Source organism: Asterias amurensis, chromosome 13 (assembly GCF_032118995.1).
Source record: "Asterias amurensis chromosome 13, ASM3211899v1".
Taxonomy (NCBI): Eukaryota; Metazoa; Echinodermata; class Asteroidea; order Forcipulatida; family Asteriidae; genus Asterias; species Asterias amurensis.
The window spans coordinates 19280611-19301429 of NC_092660.1; the positions used below are offsets into that span (position 1 = coordinate 19280611).

Genomic DNA, 20819 nt, shown 5'->3' on the forward strand with positions numbered 1-20819 from the left:
CTATGTACTTTTTGTAGGACAAAAAACACAATGCCCACAGATTTACATTAAACTAACACAGTTTGACGGTAATGAGAGTGGAAAGTTTCCCTGAAAATATTACTTGCTAAGGTGATGTACATGTAGTTTTTGAGAAATGAGTAAAACAATGTCATGAAAATAATTTTCCTCTCGTTGATCATGAGGCGAAAATTGTTTTAGCATGTAAAAAGGTATTGTCATGACATTGTTTTACTCAACACCTCGGCAACTAATATTTTAAAATAGGCTTACAAAAATTTAATTAATGTTATATTTTTAATTTGTTGCCCTCTCTCTCACCTAGTTGAGGACCAGCGCTTCGTCAATATCAACCCCATGTCTATGATACAAGACGAGATCGACTGGCTGAATAACTTTGAGCCGTGTGACGTTGAGGAATCCAGCCTCTCACAGACGGACAACATCATCATCGCTGGGCATCTACAACTGGCCAAGACGTTGCTCACTTGTGAAGGTGTCGACAAGAGACAGATAGGTGAGAGAAGTTTGTGCATTTTTACAGTCAGAGATTAAGAGAAGTTGCTGCATAATTATTGTCAGTCAGAGATTGACACCTTTGGTAATTGTCAAAGACCAGTATTTCTACTTGGTGTATCCCAACATTATGCAAAAAATAAACTACAATTTAAAAAAAAATAATTTGGGTTTAATTGGTTTTCGGAAAAAACACCTTTGTTGTAAAAATTTGTGCGCTTTCAGATACATTATTAAGGGTTTGGGCCTGAAGTCATTAAACATTTGAGTGAGAAATTACCTCTTTCTCAAAAACTACGCAACTTCAGAGGGAGCTGTTTCTCACAATGTTTTATACTATCAACAGCTCTCCATTGCTCGTTACCAAGTAAGTTTTTATCCTAACAATTATTTTGAGTGAATATTTATAGTGTCCAGTGTCTTTAAAAGAGATTAAGAGGTAGTTCAAAGGGACCTCAGTGAGCAGAGACCTTTTCAGAATTAGTCCGGGACAACCAGCGGATAGTAACCCATCGTTAATTTACCTTATTTGAGTGGTGGAGGTCGTGGGTGGGATACCCACCCAAGTAACATGTCTGTGGAATTTGTTTTCACAGGACTTGGGAAAGTTCTCAGTAAACATTAATTTAACACGTCGGTGTTTGGGTCAAACCAAATAACATTCTTTATCCTAAAAAGTTTGTTATATCTTTTCATGATTATTACTGAACCTCTTTCACCAACTTCCTGTTTGATATCTGATATTTGTTGTTTTGTTACCAGGGAAACAGTTGATTGACACCTTGCTGAATGACTACCTGTTCCCAGCCTCTAAGCTGATCCTAGAGAGCTCCAGCAATCCAGATAAACTCAACCCTCAGGCTGAGTACAATCCCAAGTAGGTCCAACATTTTGGTTTACAATTGCACAGGTTTTGCTTGAACTGTGTTTTTCTCTCAAAAAGATCCAGGGTTCTCACCATGCACAAGAAAGCGTAATGGGCTATTCGGGCGAATTGCTAGCCGATACAATCAAATTTCGGCCGATATGCAAAAAGAAAATATATTTATTATTATTATTATTATTGTATTATTTTGTGGACCAACAGACTGCCACAAAGTACCATATGGTCATATCATGACCATACCTTCTAGGCTAGCATTGGGTACATGGGTTTTCTTCTGTTAGTACAGCTGGTATTATGTGGAAACCCCATTGGTTGTTGTACCGTGGACTTGCGGAAAGAGCAAGTTGGTCAAGAGAGTGCACCGACAGTATTGGGTTATTGCAAGGAAAACTGGATCTAGATTAAATTAAGAAAATTGAAATTCCCTTTTAGAATGGTTAACGAAAAGATTGCAATTCCTATAACAGAAACTTAACAGATGTTATTAACAGAAACAACGAATAAGCATACACTGTTACAAATATTTTGTGATTCCAAAAATAAAACTGAGCATATAAAAGCAGTCGTCTGCCAACATTGCCAATGCTGTACTGCATCTTGGTTCAAAGAGAGTGAGAGTATCCATAGCAGTAGAGTTCGCATTGTTACAATTTTGTTTTTCACACATGTATGTTACTTTAATTTGATTGTAGAATCTCTGGAAGAGAGAGTCGCATTGCGGCCTTTGACCTCTTGGTGACCTTGTGTGAGTTGTGTACAGAGAATCTACAACAAGTCGGAACTGAGCTCATGAATATGCATCATCAGCCTGACCTTACTATCATGAAAGAGTGGGACGTAAGTTATCCCAAGTTATGTTTGAAGCTTTGCATGGTGTAAAGGATAAGAATAAACTATAAATAAGTCTCGACTTTTCAAAGTGAACTCTGCTCGTCTTCTGGAGTAGGTTAACCCCAGTGAGCCAGGCTCATGTTTCACTGAGCTCATGTTTCACTGAGCTCATGTTTCACTGAGCCAGGCTCATGTTTCACTGAGCCAGGCTCATGTTTCACTGAGCCAGGCTCATGTTTCACTGAGCCAGGCTCATGTTTCACTGAGCCAGGCTCATGTTTCACTTGAGTGACTATTGGTTAATTACTGGCAAATGACCAAAACAGTTATTGGTTACAGCCACAAAAATGCCCATCTAATTGTTCCGATATAAATGCTTTGCATTTGCTTTCGTGTCAAGTAAAACCCTGTTTTAAATTAGAAACAGTTATGTACAAGTAGGTGTTTGTAAGATTGCATAACTTATTTAGATTGTGATACTGGTCCTTGAAACCGATTTCAATTTTGAGTTCAATATGACAGGTGAGAATTAAAACAAAAACTTTAAGCAGAGTTTGGGATTCTTAGTGGATCTAAAGAGAACATTTCAAAGGCATTTCTTATGACAAAATTCAGACTGTTTACTTCAATTTGGCACTTTTTGTTTCCACTTAGTACCTTCCACCAGTGGATGGCAGGTCACCCAGCAAGTATGTAGGACTGAAGAATGGTGGTGCAACATGTTACATGAACTCAGTTATACAGCAGCTTTATATGACACCGGGTATAAGAGAGGTAAGAAATGAAACTTTGACGTGATTTTGGAGGGTATCAAACTTTCCTAAATCTACTGAAATTCCTCAGCTGGTTTTTCCTTGGTATAGACAACTGATAGACTCACTACACTGCAGGGAAACCAGAAATACCACAGGGCCAGAAATACAGATACAAAGAAAGGATGTTTTTTTCAGGTTTGCAGTTACACCATGGAAATAAAATATTTGGGTCCCCTGCCTCTTCAAGGATTTGGAAAAAAAAAAAAAAATATGTAGTTTCTTTTATCAGAATTTGGTTTCTCAAATTATTCATACTTGTGGGCCTCATTAAGTAAAGCAGATGCACTGGTGGTATTCCAATTTATTCATATTCCAGGGTCTTGAGACTGATGAAGACTTTTTCTTCCACCAGAATTTTGTATTCATTTTATTCATACTCCAGGGCCTCATCAAAGTAATATAATTTGCACTTATTAATTTGATTTATTCATATTTCAGGGCCTTCTGAAGGACTTGGAAACAGACGAAGACACCGTCTTCTACCAGATGCAGTCTGTCTTCGGCCACCTAATGGAGAGCAGACTACAGTACTACGAACCAGAGAAATTCTGGAAGGTCTTCAAGCTGTGGGGGCAGCCAGTGAACATCAGAGAGCAGCAAGATGCCTTTGAGTTCTTCACAAATCTCACCGATCAACTCGATGAGTACCTCAAAGTGAGTGTCTGTTTCTGAGATATTTTAGTAGCCGTTAGTGCTGGCCTGATACTACATGAATGAGAAAGGATGAGAAAATGCAGTGTATAAAACACAGGGTCTCTATCGGTCATGCTTGTCGGAAAAACACTCATGATGAATGCGGGCTCCCTCAAATTACACATATACCTATTTGTTGCGAAACAAAATCCAACACGTGGCTGACGTGAACGGCTACTGTTATCATATCCGTATCTGTATCTGTATCCGCACGCTTACGAAACCTCTCAAATAACAAACATATGGACCCAATTTACTTGGCGGTCTTGTGAAACTTATTCTAGATTGGATTATTTGTTTGCTTATCTACCAGCTTTAGGACATTATACAAAGGACTTGGTATTGAACTGTGTAAGTTTTTTCTTCTTTTTTTTTCCAGAAAAATAAACGGAAAGAAGTTTTTAAGCCCAAGTTCCAAGGTTTCTTCTTGGACCAGAAGATTTGTGAGGACTGTCCACACAGGTAAATACCGCTGACTTACACTCAATCAATTTTGTCCAATGAAAATCTACCTGCCAGGTAGATTATGTTCATTAGAGAACCATCTTGCTTTATGTTCTACTACCCCGGAGTAGATTTTTGGAATTTGGGAGACTTCTCAGTTCTGAAAAGAACTGTCCTGCTTTTTAACTACTACTGTACCTGGGCTGAAGGTAGAAAATCGACCGGGACTACTTCTTGAGCTTTTAGTGGATCGTTATTAACTTCACTATTGCGGAGTGAGTTCTTAATTGGTCTCAATGTTCCGACTAGCTTGCTCTAGTCATCGTCAGGAGACTACCGCACACCAAATATATATTGATACTTTACCAAATCACATATCAGTAATTATTGCTTAACAATGAAAATATTGGTGCTTACCATCTTTGGCCATGGTTTGTTTCTGCATCACCACCAAACCTATTTGAGACAGTATATGCATTTGAACAGTTCGTCAATCGGTTAACCTATGACCTTGTGACATTTGACCTATAACCTTATGCTAGGTATGAGAGAGAGGAAGAGTTCTTTGCCCTCAACCTGACGGTCAAGAGTCACAGTCTTGAGTCCTCTCTGGATCAGTTTGTACGAGGGGAGATGCTAGACGGAGACAATGCTTACTTCTGTGAAAAATGCAACGAGAAGGTAAGTTTTCATCCGCCAACATTTTCTAAGTAATTTCTGCAAATAGGCTCAATTTTAAAACTGAGTAAGTACTTCTGTTTTCAGTTTGTCTATTTGGTTCATTAGTCATCTGGTGGTTTGTTTGTTGGGGTGTTTGTTTGTTCGCTTGTTTGAGATAAAAACCCATCTTTTTAATGCCACACTTGGGTGTTTTTTATTGGGTTTGTTAAATTTCTGTCTTTTTCAATTTTTTAGGCCTGTATGTAATAAGAAACTTTCAGTTCCCTGTGGGCGGGACAGATGCATCCCTACGTTGTGGTTTGGGGAACTGGCCCAGTGACCAGTTTTGTTTTCTTTATCTTTTTCCTCCATTCTATTTAAAACATGTTAAGCCCGGTTCATACTTCTTGCGAATGCGATACAAACGTTGACATCACAGGGCTTTTTTTGCAGTGAATGTTTTGCAGGAGTTGAACACAGGGCAACTGATGCGAATTATTTGTTGCCAATTTATGACGTCATCATTCATATCGCATTCGCAATTGTAGGAAGTATGAGCTGGGCTTTTTGCGCCTTTGATCACTTTTATGAAAGGGGCCCAAAACACATCTTAAATTTTGCTTATTTTGTATGATTTGCTTGTAGCGGAATACAATCAAGAGAACGTGTATCAAGACGTTACCTCCAGTGCTAGTCATTCAGCTCAAGAGGTTCGACTACGATTGGGAGGCAGGACGAGCGCTCAAGTTTGATGACTACTTCAAGGTATAATTTAGTTTTACCCAAAACCGACACTTCTTCTTTGCAAAAAGTTGCAATTTTAAAATTGTGTTTGTAATTGCTGGGCACCTCTGACTAACAGTGTTTCACTGGGAGGTTTCCCCAGGGTAAAAAATAAATAAATAAATAACTGATGTGTTGTTTCCAAGAGGATGTTTTGCCTACTGTATAACTCAGACTCCCATTCAGATTCTCAATCCACTATCTTCATTCAGTTTCCATGGTTACTTGACATGGAGCCATACACGGTTCGAGGCACAGCGAGGCGAGAGAGTCAGCAACCAGTCGAGTCTCAACCTGATGCCAGCCCCGAGACTCACAAGGAGAAGTTACTCACTCAGAACTCATCTGAGGATTGGTACCAGTTGGTTGGAGTGATTGTCCATAGTGGTCAAGCCAATGCTGGGCATTACTACTCCTTCATCAAAGACAGATGGTAAGTAAGGGAATAGGGAGGTGGGTTATCAACACTACCACATAGCAGGCCCATTTCGCATACTTTTCGTACCACACAAAACACAAACGTCCACAGATTTACACTAAACTTACACGGTTTATGGAAGAAAGCTTCACTTAAAATATTTCTTGCTGAGGTGTACAATTTAGCACTGAAATAAATGTTGCCGATGTATTGCCAAAAAACAACTCGCTTCTCTTGTACTGTGTTTCTACAACATGGGGTTTCAATAGTATTAAAGCAAAAATTATGCTCTTTTGAAATTTATAAAAAAAAAATTACCCGAGTCAAAAACGACTCATTTTGCTGACATATCATATGGAGTTGTATGGAAATAAGTGTTCTATTTAATTGATTTGAATGACTAGGGGCACAACAATGACCAACAACACCAAGGGGAAATGGTTCAAGTTCAACGACGTGGTAGTCGAGGATTTTGACATGTCGGAGGCTGCTGTTGAAGCTGAGTGTTTTGGCGGCAACTACAAACCAAAGATCTACGAGCCAAGTGGCAGTAAGTAGTACTTTCACTTTTGAATGTAAGGGCCAAGCTAAAGCTATATATTAACTAGAGCGCTAACTTGCTCCGCGTTTTGAAGCCACCCTGAGCGCAGACATATTTGATGTGTTGCGTGACTACAGAACGATTTTAATTTTAAGAGAACACACATTGCCAAGATTTTTTTTAATTCGGCATCAACGCTTCCGTACATGGCTGCCCATTCGCGAAAATAAAATACGTAAAGATTCTAGCTAGAAAGTCTTTTATTCCTATCTGAAAGCACACAAACTCGTCCAACAAGGGTGTTTTTTTCTTTCATCATTTTTCTCGCAACGTCGATGACCAATTGAGCCCAAATTTTCACAGGCGTGTTTCTGAAATCGTTTCTTTGGGAAAACTTTTAAGTTTAAAAATGGATTCCCAGAGAGTTTTCTTTATTCATGTCTTTCTTTCCTAGGTTCCTACTCATCTGAGACCAGGCTTCGTTACTGGAATGGCTACATGCTCTTCTATGAACGACTGGAAGGAGCCAATACCCCACTGGGACCAATGAGCAAAGTACCAACCGGTACCAACAGAGTCACGTTACTGAAACAGGACAGCGAAGGCGAAATCCACGTGTGAGTAATTTATGACAAGACTTTGACAGTAATCGCTGCAAACCCAAAGTATCCTAATCCAGTGATGCATTAGGTTTCCCGTAACCCTAGTAGTGGCCCAGAGACCACCTTTTGAATGAACTTTTTACAGGTTCTTAATACTGTATATATCTATATTTATTTAGGATTACAACCATTAAATGGTTCCCTTTAAGATGAATTTTAGTTCTTTATTAAATCGGGAACAGGTTGATTTCTTCAGCCCAACTTTCAGACTATGTAGTGGCAAATTTCAGATAACATTTTGGCAGGACCAATTAAAATGGCTCTATTTTCAATATCAAGCAATTGAATTGGTTACAAAATTATTGTTAATATTTTTGCAAATAATGCAATGTTGCAAATATTTCCAAAGATAGTTGCGATGCCGGCAATATTACCAAAGCTATTTTGATAATAGTTTTGACACCAGTAATACTTGCAAAGTGTATGATACCCCTTCAGCACCACCATAAATATCATATTCACATTAACTTTGTATTTTGTTTGCAGCATGGAGCCAGTCAGCTCACCTGAACTCTCTCCCCACCATGACGGGGATCGGCTAAGTGAGCTCACAGCCCTTGTGCGCAAGGGCGAACACCGGGGGATGTTTGTAGACCGTATGCCCCCCGGGATCCAGAGAGTTATACGAGACAACAATCTACAGTTTCTTCGCAATCGGGCCATCTACGACCCCGACTACTTCACCTTTCTATACGCCCTTGCTACGTGCAATATGGTAAGATGGATACTAGACTTCAGTAGGTTTTCCCCTGCTAGTGATTTAGGGGCACCAGTGAGTGAGGTGAAACCTTTGGTTTTTGCCCTAAGAATGAACTTCTACAAAAAATAGTTAATGACCTGAACCTCTCCTGTTTCCCTCACTCTATAAGCTGTTCCCAGCATAGGAGATACAAAGTGTTAGCGCAGACATCACGCTATAGTTTCTTAAGTCCAAAAACTTTGTATCTTGATTGTGCTTTACATTGTATCTATCAAGAAAATTGTCTGTTCATGAAAACGTATCTCTGCGTGTATTTGTTTTGTGTGACCATGCACTTTGAGCAAGATACAACATTTTGCCAATCTCAAACTTGCTCGTAATTACTATTTGTGACCCACTCTGTGAAAATGAGTCACATGTCGCCCAGTGCAATATTAAGTTATGGACAGTTTAATGTGGTAAATGTAAAAAAAAACAAAAAAAAATTTTTTTCTTTTAAAGATCTTTAGTTGCATGGTTAACCTTTAGAACACTTACTTTTAGGCAATAAAGCTATGAATACAACAATTTTGTGATCATACTTATGTCTAATTTGTATCCTTTTGCACACAATGGCAGTTTAAAATATCATTTTACTTGTAATTCGTAAAAAAAAAAAAATGGTGTAGTGGCTAATTTCAAACGGGAGTAACTCAGCAACGCGATACACCCCAAAGCTTAGACACATACCAAATTACTGCTGCTGATGTATTCTTTCTAGCCATGCCTATAACTCAATTCCTGATATTGCCTACATGTGACTCATTTTCACAAAGCGGGTCACATTTTAGGAGGTACAATGTTATTGCATTGACCTGATGATATATCTTTTGATGATAATGCAATATCTGGATAGACATCTTGATCCCAACTTGACATGATTTCTTCCCTGTAGTCTCTTACATTGAGCAATCAATATGACTCCTTAGCAGTCACCAGCCTCCAGCTAGCCTTCCAGTTCCTATTCAACACATACTTCAGAACCAAGAAGAAGTTAAGGTGAGTAGTGCTACAATTTAAATTTCTGTAATTTTATTTATTTTTGATCAAATAAAAAAAGCCCCATTCCCTTAAAGGACTTGGGTACTTTTTGTAACACAAAACACAATGTCCACAGATTTACATTCAACTTACATTGTTTGAAGATAATGATAGTAGAAAGCATACCTTTAAATATTAGTTGCTGAGGTGCTATAGTTTTTGAGAAATGAGTAAAACAATGTCATGAAAATACCTTTTTACATGCTAAAATAATTTTCGTCTCATGATCACTGAGACGAAAATTATTTTCACGACATTATTTTACTAATTTCTCAAAAACTACAGCACCTCAGCAAGTGATATTTTCAGGGAAGCTTTATACCCTCATTTTCTTCAAACTGTGTAAGTTTAATGTAAATCTGTGGACATTGTGGTTTTTGTCCTACAAAATATACACTGTCCTACAAAAAGAACACAAACCATTTAAGGTGACCGCCTAGCTGCCGCTTCTCATGTTGTATTGTGAACTTGGGTGTGAGCCCTGGCTACACAGCAGTTAACAATTGCATGGCTTCTGACTGGCACCCCGGCCAAAGATATTAACAAATATGGAGACTGCCAACATTGGGCTAGATGGCTCAGTTGGTAGAGTGCCATGGTTCAAACACCGCTCTAGTCAATTTGTCTTTGTTCAACCCCAAATCATTAACTTATTTTTTACAGAGAACCCGTTCCCGCCAGCAACGTACGGTCAAAGCTTCATCAGAGAAAGAGGCCAGAATAATACATCCTTTTTGTGATTACCAACTCACACCTGTTATCTCCATGTAATTCCATGTAATAATAGCAATAATACTAACAATAGTATTTGTTTCTCTTAGGTGTGACATATCAGAGTGGTGCTCTTGTATCGAGATACTTGTTGCTAACAGCAAAGAGGTTTGTTACTGGGCTCTCAACTTCATGGCTAGTCCACAAGGCCAGGCGTACATCAAGTGAGTTTCTTCTTCTATTTGGTATTACCTGGGAAAGTGTTTTTTTGCCACGGCAATTGTCGTGGTGCCCTGTGCTTTTGCTGTGGTGCCCTTTGCACAGAAGTGCCCCTAAACCAGAGGCAAATTGCTGTGCCCCTGCAAGGATGATATTCGAGTCCTGATGATTACTTTCAGTGTATAATAAGGGAATCAATGTGTGGTGAAGAGGTTTTCAACTAGTGGTTTAATCCCAACGAGGCCTGGTTCTTGATAATTTTAATGAGACGAAGTCGAGGTAAATTATCAAGAACCAGGTCTTGGCAGGTTTAAACCACTAGTTGAAGACCGATTTAACACACTTTGATTCCCATTCATAAATACCCTTTCGGTCAAAACATCAACACTTTTTGGTTAAAAAGTAAAATAAATGCAACAATTTTAATTCTTTAATGATTTCTTTCAACACAACACCCCTCCAGCTATGAAATGGTAAAGCCCTTCGCAACCCTCGGGTAAACAACTCCTTAAAAGGGAATGCTGTGCGCGTCGCATGTATCGCGTGATGTGGCACAACTGTTTCAGCCGTTGCTCTCGACCAATAGGAATGAAGAAACTGTCTTATAAGATCAGGTGCAAACTCGCATGTCACGCCCATGTTTCAACACTTTTTACTAGTCATAAACAAAGGTTTATACACACCCACGTGACGCGCTCTCCACCAATAGGAATAGCGAAACTGTCTGAGGTATTTATGAATGACCAATTAAAGGAATTGGGTACTTTTTGTAACACATAACACAATGTCCACAGATTTACATTAGACTTCCACCGTTTAAAGATAATGATAGTAGAAAGTGTACCTTAAAATATTAGTTGCTGAGGTGCTGTAGTTTTTGAGCAAATGAGTAAAACAATGTCATGAAAATTTGTTTTTACATGCTAAAATAAATTTTGTCTCATGATCACTGAGTCGAAAATTATTTTCATGACATTGTTTTACTCATTTCTCAAAAACTACAGCACCTCAGCAAGTAATATTTTCAGGGAAGCTTTCTACTATCATTATCTTCAAACTGTGTAAGTTTAGTGTAAATATGAAGACATTGTGTTTTTTGTCCTACAAAAAATACATAGACCCTTTAAAAACTCTTTTGACCCAAAATGAAAAACCAAAGAATCTTAAAAGATTAACTTATAAATAACTTGTCTTTCTACCCCGTTCTCTTTATTCCAGACAATTCCTTTTAGAATGTCCGATGCTATTGCCAGAGGTTCGCATGGCTTTCTGTCGCATCATGCAGTACATCGTGGAGCATTTCATCTCCTATACCCGCTCCACAGATTCCCCTCAACTGAACTCCATCATTGAGTATCTACTCTCGCTGCTAGATAGGGAGGTACCAGACCACTGCAAGACGTGTCAGCAGTACTTCCTGCTCCTTAGTGCTTACTTGGATGCGGTGAGTAAAACCTAGCCCCATAAGTTGGTCCAGTCCACTCTGTGTCCTTGGCCCCAGCACCATTGACATCAATTTTTTTCGTTTTGTTTTTGTTGAGTTCCCTTAACCACTTATCAACAATTGCTACAATTGAAGAAACCCGACTAATAATGAGAACGTGTGCATGCTTCAAAGATAGGCAAGTTGTCAAGATCATAGAGAAAGTTCACACTCAAAAATCATTTGATTTTTTTCCCAAAAATGTGTGATGTTTTTTTTTAACAAATCCAGGTGTAGGGCTATCTATCTGTAAGTTTCATAATGCAGATCGTTGCAGAACGTTTTTAAGAAATTTATACTAATGGTGCTGGGGCCAAGGATATGGAGTGGATTGGACCAGTTTATGGGGCTAAGTAAAACCCAGATTCTGTTCTCTTGTCCTAATCGTTCCTCTTGTTCTAGCCTGGTCCCCTGTCTCTATCCGCAAGGTTAAAGACAGGCACTGGTTCCCCAAGCGCCCAATGATTTCATCTGATACAATGATTTGGTTGGATAAACGTGCTGTGACGTAATCTTTCCATATCTGTGTTATGATTTGTGCGAGGTAATGTAGTGTCTGTCTCCTTGCACTTTCTTTCGATCATCGGCTCGAGCGTCTGGTGCATAATGTTTTGTACATCATGTAGTGTTGTTTTATTCACTATGTATATGTGTGAACTGAATGCAAATCTCTAGGTGAAATTACTGCGAGGTCAAAGGTGCATTTGGCAACATCTTGTCAGGCAGGCATCTCGTGTTATAAACAAGCCTCAAAGTGTGACGTCATTAAAGGAACACGTTGCCTTGGATCGGTCGAGTTGGTCTTTGAAAAGCGTTTGTAACCGTTTTTTATAAAATGCATACGGGTAGAAAGATTTTGTAAAAGTAGAATACAATGATCCACACAAACATGCCTCGAAATTGCGTGGTTTTCCTTTTACCTCGTCGACTAACACGTCGGCCATTTATGGGGGTCAAAATTTTGACTCCCATAAATGGCCGACCATGTTAGTTCGCACAGTAGAAGGAAAACCACGCAATTTCGAGGCAAACTTGTGTGGATCATTGTATTCTACTTTTAAAACATCTTTCCAACCATATGCATTTTATAAAAAACGGTTACAAACGCTTTTGTTTTGACCAACTCGTCCGATCCAAGGCAATGTGTTCCTTTAGGCCTTTGTGGAAATTTCCTCATAAGTGTAGGTGAAATGACCTCTCTGAATCAACCTGCACTGAACTAATGAATATTCAGATGGTAGTAAGCATGTGACCTCATTGATCATAACGATGACCTTTGTCTTGTTTTTTCTCAGGATATCATGTGCTGCCAGCATCTATTTAATAAGTCAGCATTTCGTCATCTTATAACATTCCTCTTAGGTAAGGAGGATCCTCAGAGTGAAGAGGTGAGTTCCAGACATTTTTTATGTTTTTTATGTTGTTTTATTTGTTTATTTATTTCCAGGCAAACAGTACATACAAAGAATAGGCAATAAAAAATAAGACCACACAGAGAACAAGCCTGCGGATAACCAAAAAGCGAAAAGAATCACTATCTAAAGGCGATCCAGATAATAAAAATAACAAAGGCACGAAAGGGCACAAGGACAAAAACGACATGAAAATTTGAAAAAATAGCACATCTAATACCATATCAAATATAAATATATATAAAATCTATAGACAATCAATTAAAATCCAAATAAGGGCATGGCAGCAAATTTGGTAGAAAAAAATGGATTAACCAGAAAAGACCACACTTCCTCGCTCCTTTCATAAAAGGTAGGATGCCAATCATTTTCCCTTTAATTCTTCCTTTAACCTTAATACTTGATGTCCTACAAAGCCAATAATACATTACATTACCCCTGTTCAGTCCCTTGAAACCTTTAAATACATCAGGGGCCAATTTCAAATAAAGTTAAGATTCATCTTAAAATGGGGATCGATCTCAATTGGCAAGGAAAATGTGGTGTAACAGTAGAAATCACTACGGCAATATTGGCAATATGGAAAGGTTTGAGGTAACACCATGTAATGACTGTCTCTAAATGAGTTGGGGTGGTTCTGAAAAGAACTGTTGGTTTCAACTCGATGTTTCAATCAGTATGCTCTGATCGTCTTGGCAAAGGATTATTTCCCCAAATTCAACCCTGGTTTGGGAAATAAAGCTCAATGATGTACAACTTCAGATGATTCAGAACACAGTACCCCTCTACAGGTCGCACAGGAGAGGGTGTTTTGAGTTGACTGTTTTGGAGAAAATGGCCTCTACAGGGAAACTTGTAAAAGAACCCTGCACACATATCTTTAAAAGAAGGTTTTTCATACTGGAAAACTCATGGACTAAAAACCCAATCCACAAAGTGTTCCCGGCAGAATTCAACCAGGGTCATATAGAGGTGGAAGGCGAGGAAAGATACCACAATGCCACATTGACGACATGAAAAACTCAATGTTTATTTTTTCTTGACTTTCCTTGTGTTTCCTTGTGTTTCCTACCTCCAAGACTGACTTGTCAATGACTTTCCAACTTCTTTCAGGACATGCAAACCAGACGGTGGACGTCGCTACAGACCAGAGAGTTTGGATTCCTTCATACAATGCTAGCAGTCATGATACTGTACTGTGACGCTTCAAAACTAAGAACAGTCGGTAAGTTCAGAAATCTGTGTTAAAAACTTAATCTTCAGGGAAGTGATTTCTTCATTTTAAACCGGGAATCTTTTTTTTTGCCCCCCCCCCCAAAAAAAAATCAAGGCCATAAAAACATGAAGATAAAAACTGTATGAAATGCCCCATATTGCAGATATGGGTTTTTAAAACTGAAGATAAATGTATGTAAGCAGACTTCTTGCTCCCAAGCTTTCACGCTTTGCGCCGACAGTTCAGGTTTTTTTTCAACAGCCTATCACATCCCTGAATCTTGCATTGACTATACTGTTTCGAGTGCAGTGTGTTGTTTTCATGTTAGTTTAAAATTGTTGAAAAAAATCTCCAAATTATTATTTACACGAATTGCGAGTTTGAAAGTGTAAAAATGCTGTATCACGCTAAGCTTGTCGCTGATGTACACACAAAACCTTATAGGGACACATTGCATTTTGGGCTTTAAAAGCGTTTTGTATGGTTGGAAAGATGTTTTAAAAGTTGAATATAATGATGCACACAAATATTGTATAGTTTTCCTTTTACCTTGTGAACTAACACGGTCCGTAATCTTGTAAAGTGAAACATTTGTTCTACAACATTGCTGCCTCTAGCTACCGGGCAACCTCGGTAGTCTAGTTGGTAAGACACTGCTCTAGAATTGCAAGGGTCGTGGGTTCGAATCCCACCCGAGTAACATGCCTGTGATATTTTTTCACAGGGCTTGGGAAAGTACTGAGTATACAGTGCTAACACACATCGGTGTATGGGTAAAAACCAAAATTAATAATGCTGACTGTGTAAGTTGGTGAGGATGCCATGCGCATAAATCCCTTTTGAGTACAGAACTGGTGGTTTGACAACACAGGGTTTCGATCAGTATACTCTGAAGACAATCACAGCAAACTGATTGAAACGCCGAGTTGTCAATCCACCAGTTCTTCTCTAAACCACACTTACTCAAAAAAATTAATGCACATGGTGTCACCGCAAACCTCGCTTGATTAAACTGTTCAAGTGGTAGATTAATCTCTCTTTTTTGTTTATTGATGTAAATTCAGAGCAAGGTGACTATCCATCAAGACAAAGGACGCTAATCATCCCAACTGATAAACCACTGCCGATGCCTATCGATATGGAACAAATCCTGTGTGGACCGAGGGGTGTCAAGTACATCAGAGAGGTGTGTTATGTAGATCTATTCAGTTCTTATATCCATGTTTTGATTTTTCATCTTTTTTTTTATTCACCTAAGTATGAAGGCCTCATGTGTACATGTAGGTCAGCTCAATACAATTTCCCTTTATTTTTTAAGAACCAAATGTCAATCCTGTATAATGTTCATGCACAATGAACGACAAAGTTAGTGCATACAGAATCTCAGGCATAATATTCTTCCTCTTTTAGTCTGATTTCCGATTTTTTGCCATTGGAAAAATTTGAAAATGTTTGATTCCGGAGCCTGAGAGAGTCTACTAAAGTCTACTCCACATGTAGGTCAGCCCTTGTACTCAATAAATTGTTCCTACTTTTTTTCCAAGAACAATATATTATGTCTTGTATAGGAAATACAACGTAAGTGGATATTGGCACTTTAAGAATGTCCATTATTGTTATTGATAGACTTCTTTCACTGCCTTCGATTTCACAAAGAGTTGGGACTCGTCTTATCTCGAGTTAGGACGAGTAACTCGTCCTAACTTAGGATTAATCTTAAGGTCTGCATGCTACAGTGCAGGGTTGGGACTCGTCCTAAGTCCGAAGATTAGTCTTAAGTTAGGAAGAGTTTTGTGAAATCGACGGCTGATGTCACACATGGATACTGTCTGCTATGATCTACCATTTCATAATGTATGTAAAGACACAGTGCGTATATAATCGCATACGTATCACCTAAACTGCCACTTGACAGTAACTGTTCTTTTCTGCAGGTGATTCTGATGTTTAGAGAGGTACCTAACGTAACGACTGCCTTGTTAGATATGCTACTACACTGCTGCTACTGCAATGATAACTTCACCTTATCGGTCATGTTAATGATCCATGTAAGTTTATCTTTGTTTGTTTGTTTGTTTGTTTAGATGATCTTCCCATCAAGGGAACTCGGCAAACTCCCACAAAGGGATATAAACACCAAGCTGGCAACAGCAAAACTCTCTCATACAAACATTGGTTTAACGCCTATGATTTTGAATTGCACAAATCAAGAAATCGTGATTCAGTAACAGTCACTCAAAATCGTGTGGTTTTCCTTTTACCTCGTCGACTAACACGGTCTGCCATTTATGGGAGTCAAATGTTTGACTCCCATAATGGTCGACCGTGTTAGTCCGCAAAGTTAAAGGAAAACCACGCAATTTCAAGGCAAATTTGTGTGGATCGTTGTATTTTACTTTTAAATCATCATCCTAACCATATGCATTTTATAGCAAACGGTTACAAACGCTTTTCAAAGACCAACTTGACCACTCCAAGGCAACGTGTTCCTTTAAATTGGTTAATCTGTTATTGCCTTATTTTATGCTGTATACATATTGCTTTGTTTTGTGCTTTAACTAATGTTCTGAACTGATATAGCATTGAAATGAAGTTTTTAAACCCTGTGATGTGATTGTTAAGAAGCTTGTGTCATCCTTGCATTATTTTGGTTAATATGTTGTTGACATTGTTGTGTGCTTCAACTGTTGTTCTAGCATTAATTATTGAATGTATGTTTGATGTGTTTACTCTTGATTGTGTTTTAGTTCTGTACTGCTGAACCCACACTTCCTTATGACCATCCTGTATCACTGAAAAACTTTTTTTTCTTCATATTTTATTTGCATCTTTTGTAGTGTTCATGTAAGTTCATAGCTGGGATCCAGTGTTTTTAATGAATGTGTGTTTCTGTGGAACCTTTTATTCTTTTTTTCTTGATTGTATTACTGTAGTTTTGGTGTGAGCTAGGATCCAGTATTTTTAAGGATTGTGTGTTTCTGTGGAACCTTTGGTTCTTTTTTATCTTAAGTTCATTTTTGTAGTTTGGGTGTGAACTAGGATCCAGTATTTTTAAGGATTGTGTGTTTCTGTGGAACCTTTGGTTCTTTTTTATCTTAAGTTCATTTTTGTAGTTTGGGTGTGAACTAGGATCCAGTATTTCTAATGAACTTAAAAAAAAAAAAAATTATTGCATTTTTGTAGTTTGTATGTGAGCTAGGATCCAGTGTTTCTAATGAATGTGTAATGTTTTTCTCTGTCAATTTATGTACATTAATATATATATTTTTTTTGCATTTTTGTAGTTTTAATGCGAGCTAGGAATTGGTGTTTTTAACGAAAGTAGAATGTTTTTTTTTTATTAACCTGTTGTTCTTTTATCTTTATTGCATTTCTTGTTGTTTTTATGTGAGCTAGGATCTAGTGTTTTTAACGAATGTGTAGTGTTTTTCTCTTTAAACTTTAATTAAATTTTTATTGCATTTTTGTAGTTTTTATGAGCTACGATCTAGTGTTTTTAATGAATGTGTAGTGTTTTTCTCTTTAAACTTTAATTTAATTTTTAATGCATTTTTGTTGTATTTATGTGAGCTAGGATCCAGTGTTTTTAATGGAGGTATATATAGTGTTTTTCGCTGTAACCTTTTGTTTTATTTTTATTGCATTTTCATAGTTTTTTTTTAGAGTAAGCTTTTTGTACTATGATCTTGTTAATTGGTGGTATTTTTGATTGGCCGAACAATACCTTGAATCTAATCCTTTGTTTCTGATTGGTTCACACAGGATCAGGTGTCTTCAGCGCCCACCATTGAGTTGAAGCATATCTTCATCCTACTACTTGAGTTATTGATGATGGAAGACCCCCTGCAAGGCAAGAGACTCAAACTCGCCGTCGAGGGCAACAACAACAACGGACTGCTGGGTAAGTTTAGGGTTCTACACGTATGTTGTTATCAGGGATGTGATTTCTCTGTTTTAAACCTGAAATTCACTTTTTAACCCCCCCCCTAACCCCCCCCCCCCAAAAAAAAAAAAAAAAAACCATCAACAACAACAAGTTCATTTAAAAAATGAGGATAAAAACTATATAAAATAGCCTATCACATTCCTGTGCTATACATTTAGTTGTAATTCGGAAGAAACAAGAATTAAACAAGATGTGTTTCTTCTTTTAGCAAAAATCAGCATATGTTTTATCGCGATATTCACATTAATACTAGGGGTTTGCCACGGCGTTTCTGGCATGGTTGTCAACCCTAATACTTAATAGATGTTAAATTTGCATCGGGGATAAAGAATATTAATTAATAAAACCCTAATATTACTATAAAAAAAATTATCTTATAATCCAAACTGTTATTAAGTGCTTTTTTTGTTTTGGATGTTTGAGCATTCCCACAGTGGATATCTTCTAATAAATGATGATATTTCGTACAAACACCTTTTTTTAATGAATTTTACACAGAGATTATTCGAAACTGCACGTCCACCGACAGTCGGCGATCGTATCAATGCATTAAGTTCCTGGTCCATTTATCCAACAAGTCACCAATGGCCAAGGAATATCTGATGACCATCTCGGGACGCTGGCAGTGGGCGGTCAACTGGCTCAAGAAGAAGGTATGGTCAAATCAATGGGAGACCCACGCCTGGAATTCCACGAAGGCCACAAAGGTCGTGACCTCTGTGGCCCTGGTCTTGCTCTTTGTTCAAGACTTGTTTATACAAATGTGTTGGTATTTAAGGCCTTTTGTCCTTGAGAATATTTGTTGTTGATTCTGGCATGTTTCCATTGATCTTTTGTATCTTTTCTATGGTAATGGTCTTAAAGGCAGTGGACACTATTGGTAATTACTCAAAATAATTATCAGCATAAAACCTCACTTGGTAACGAGTAATGGGGAGAGGTTGATAGTATAAAACATTGTGAGAAACGGCTCCCGCTGAAGTGACGTAGTTTTCGAGAAGTGACGTAATTTTCCACGAATTTGATTTCAAGACCTCAAGTTTAGAATTTGAGGTCTCGAAATCAAGCATCTGAAAGCACACAACTTCGTGTGACAAGGGTGTTTTGTTCTTTCATAGTTATCTCGCATCTCCGATGACCACTCAAGCTCAAATTTTCACAGGTTTGTTATTGTATGCATATGTTGAGATACACCAAGTGAGAAGAATGGTCTTTGACAATTACCACTAGTGTCCAGTGTCTTTAAATGGAAGGTACACATTTGGTAATTACTCATAACAAATAATAACTTAAAAACTGACTTGGTAACGAGCATTGGAGAGCTGTTGATAGTATAAACAATTGTGGGAAACGACTCCTTCTGAAGTAACGTAGTTTTTGAGAAAGAGGTACTTTCTCAAAATAATAAAAGACTTCTAGCTAGAAGTCTTTTACATGTATTCTTATCTGAAAGCACACAAATTCGTCCAACAAGGGTGTTTTTTCTTTCATCATTTTCTCGCAACTTCGATGACCAATTAAGCCCAAATATTCACAGGCTTGCTATTTTATGGTTATGATGGGATACACCAAGTGAGAAGACTGGTCTTTGACAATTACCAAACACGTACCTTCCCTTTAAATGTTTTATAATAATAATAACTTTCGATTTATATAGCGCCTAATAATTAACACTTAATTCTCTAAGCGCTTTACAAAGAAGTACACTATAAATCAACAACAACATAAATATATATATATATAACAAATAATACCACTACAAGCATAACGATACAACAATACAAGAACGTAAACTATTGTAAGAAAAGGTGCGTCTTTAAGGCACTCTTGAAATCACCAAGGGAAGATGTTTTCCTGATCGTCAAGGGCAGAGAATTCCACAGAGTTGGAGCCGAAGCCACAAAGGAACGGTCTCCATAGATATGCATATTAACAGGGTGTACTGCAAGGAGGTGTTGTGACGATGATCGAAGTGTACGAACTGGATTATGCTTATGAATTAGATCTGACATATAAGATGGAGCAAGATTATTCTGGGCTTTAAAACACATCATAAGAATCTTAAAAACAACACGTTTTTCTACGGGCAACCAATGAAGTTTCTTTAGAAGAGGAGTGATGGAATCTCTTGAACGAGCACCCACTATTAACCTTGCTGCTGTGTTTTGAATTCTCTGTACACGGTTTAATTCCTTTTTCGGAAGGCCATACAACAATGAATTACAATTATCAACATGTGACATTATCAAAGCATGAACAAGTATATTAATAGATCTACTATTTAGATATTGCCGGATCTGTCCAATTTTCCGAATGGCTATGAATGCCAACCGACAGGTTTTAGTGATGTGATCAGACATTGTGAGGTGCTTATCCATGATTACACCCAAGTTGCGTGCCTTACTAACTGCAGGAATGTCAACTCCATCAACAGTGATAACAAGAGCCTCCAAAGGAGGTGGAGCAAACTTAGATATAAAATGTACAATTTCAGTCTTGGATGCATTGACAAGTAACTTGTTTCTGGTCGACCAAGAAGTAATGTCGTCAATGCACCTGTTTATACGACGTGTGGCAATCTCTCTGTCACCTGGTGAGAATGTTAAGTACACCTGAATGTCATCTGCATATATCATGGAATGAAGTCCATGAGCTTTGATGATATCATATATAGCGGCAGTATACAATGTGTAGAGGAGAGGTCCCATAATAGAGCCTTGCGGAATTCCACAGTTGTCTTCGACAGAATAGGAATGTTGGTCCCCAATTTTCACAACATGAGAACGCTCCGAGAGATATGAAG

At 38.0% G+C, this 20819-nt stretch overlaps 1 protein-coding gene across 2 annotated transcripts in view; it reads left to right on the forward strand.

Moving 5' to 3' along the window:
• Positions 1 to 20819, forward strand: part of LOC139946584 (ubiquitin carboxyl-terminal hydrolase 24-like) — a 66166-nt gene that overhangs the window by 36941 nt on the left and 8406 nt on the right. For both annotated transcript variants that reach the window (XM_071944278.1, XM_071944279.1), the window contains 21 exons: positions 326 to 517; positions 1279 to 1393; positions 2095 to 2239; positions 2888 to 3007; positions 3487 to 3702; positions 4121 to 4203; positions 4728 to 4866; positions 5491 to 5610; positions 5841 to 6061; positions 6451 to 6596; positions 7042 to 7204; positions 7736 to 7964; positions 8884 to 8987; positions 9851 to 9964; positions 11178 to 11403; positions 12738 to 12830; positions 13968 to 14079; positions 15135 to 15256; positions 16005 to 16118; positions 17833 to 17971; positions 18515 to 18669. In XM_071944278.1, coding sequence (XP_071800379.1) covers positions 326 to 517; positions 1279 to 1393; positions 2095 to 2239; positions 2888 to 3007; positions 3487 to 3702; positions 4121 to 4203; positions 4728 to 4866; positions 5491 to 5610; positions 5841 to 6061; positions 6451 to 6596; positions 7042 to 7204; positions 7736 to 7964; positions 8884 to 8987; positions 9851 to 9964; positions 11178 to 11403; positions 12738 to 12830; positions 13968 to 14079; positions 15135 to 15256; positions 16005 to 16118; positions 17833 to 17971; positions 18515 to 18669 — 3068 coding nt within the window. The remainder of the gene's footprint in view (positions 1 to 325; positions 518 to 1278; positions 1394 to 2094; positions 2240 to 2887; positions 3008 to 3486; positions 3703 to 4120; positions 4204 to 4727; positions 4867 to 5490; positions 5611 to 5840; positions 6062 to 6450; positions 6597 to 7041; positions 7205 to 7735; positions 7965 to 8883; positions 8988 to 9850; positions 9965 to 11177; positions 11404 to 12737; positions 12831 to 13967; positions 14080 to 15134; positions 15257 to 16004; positions 16119 to 17832; positions 17972 to 18514; positions 18670 to 20819) is intronic.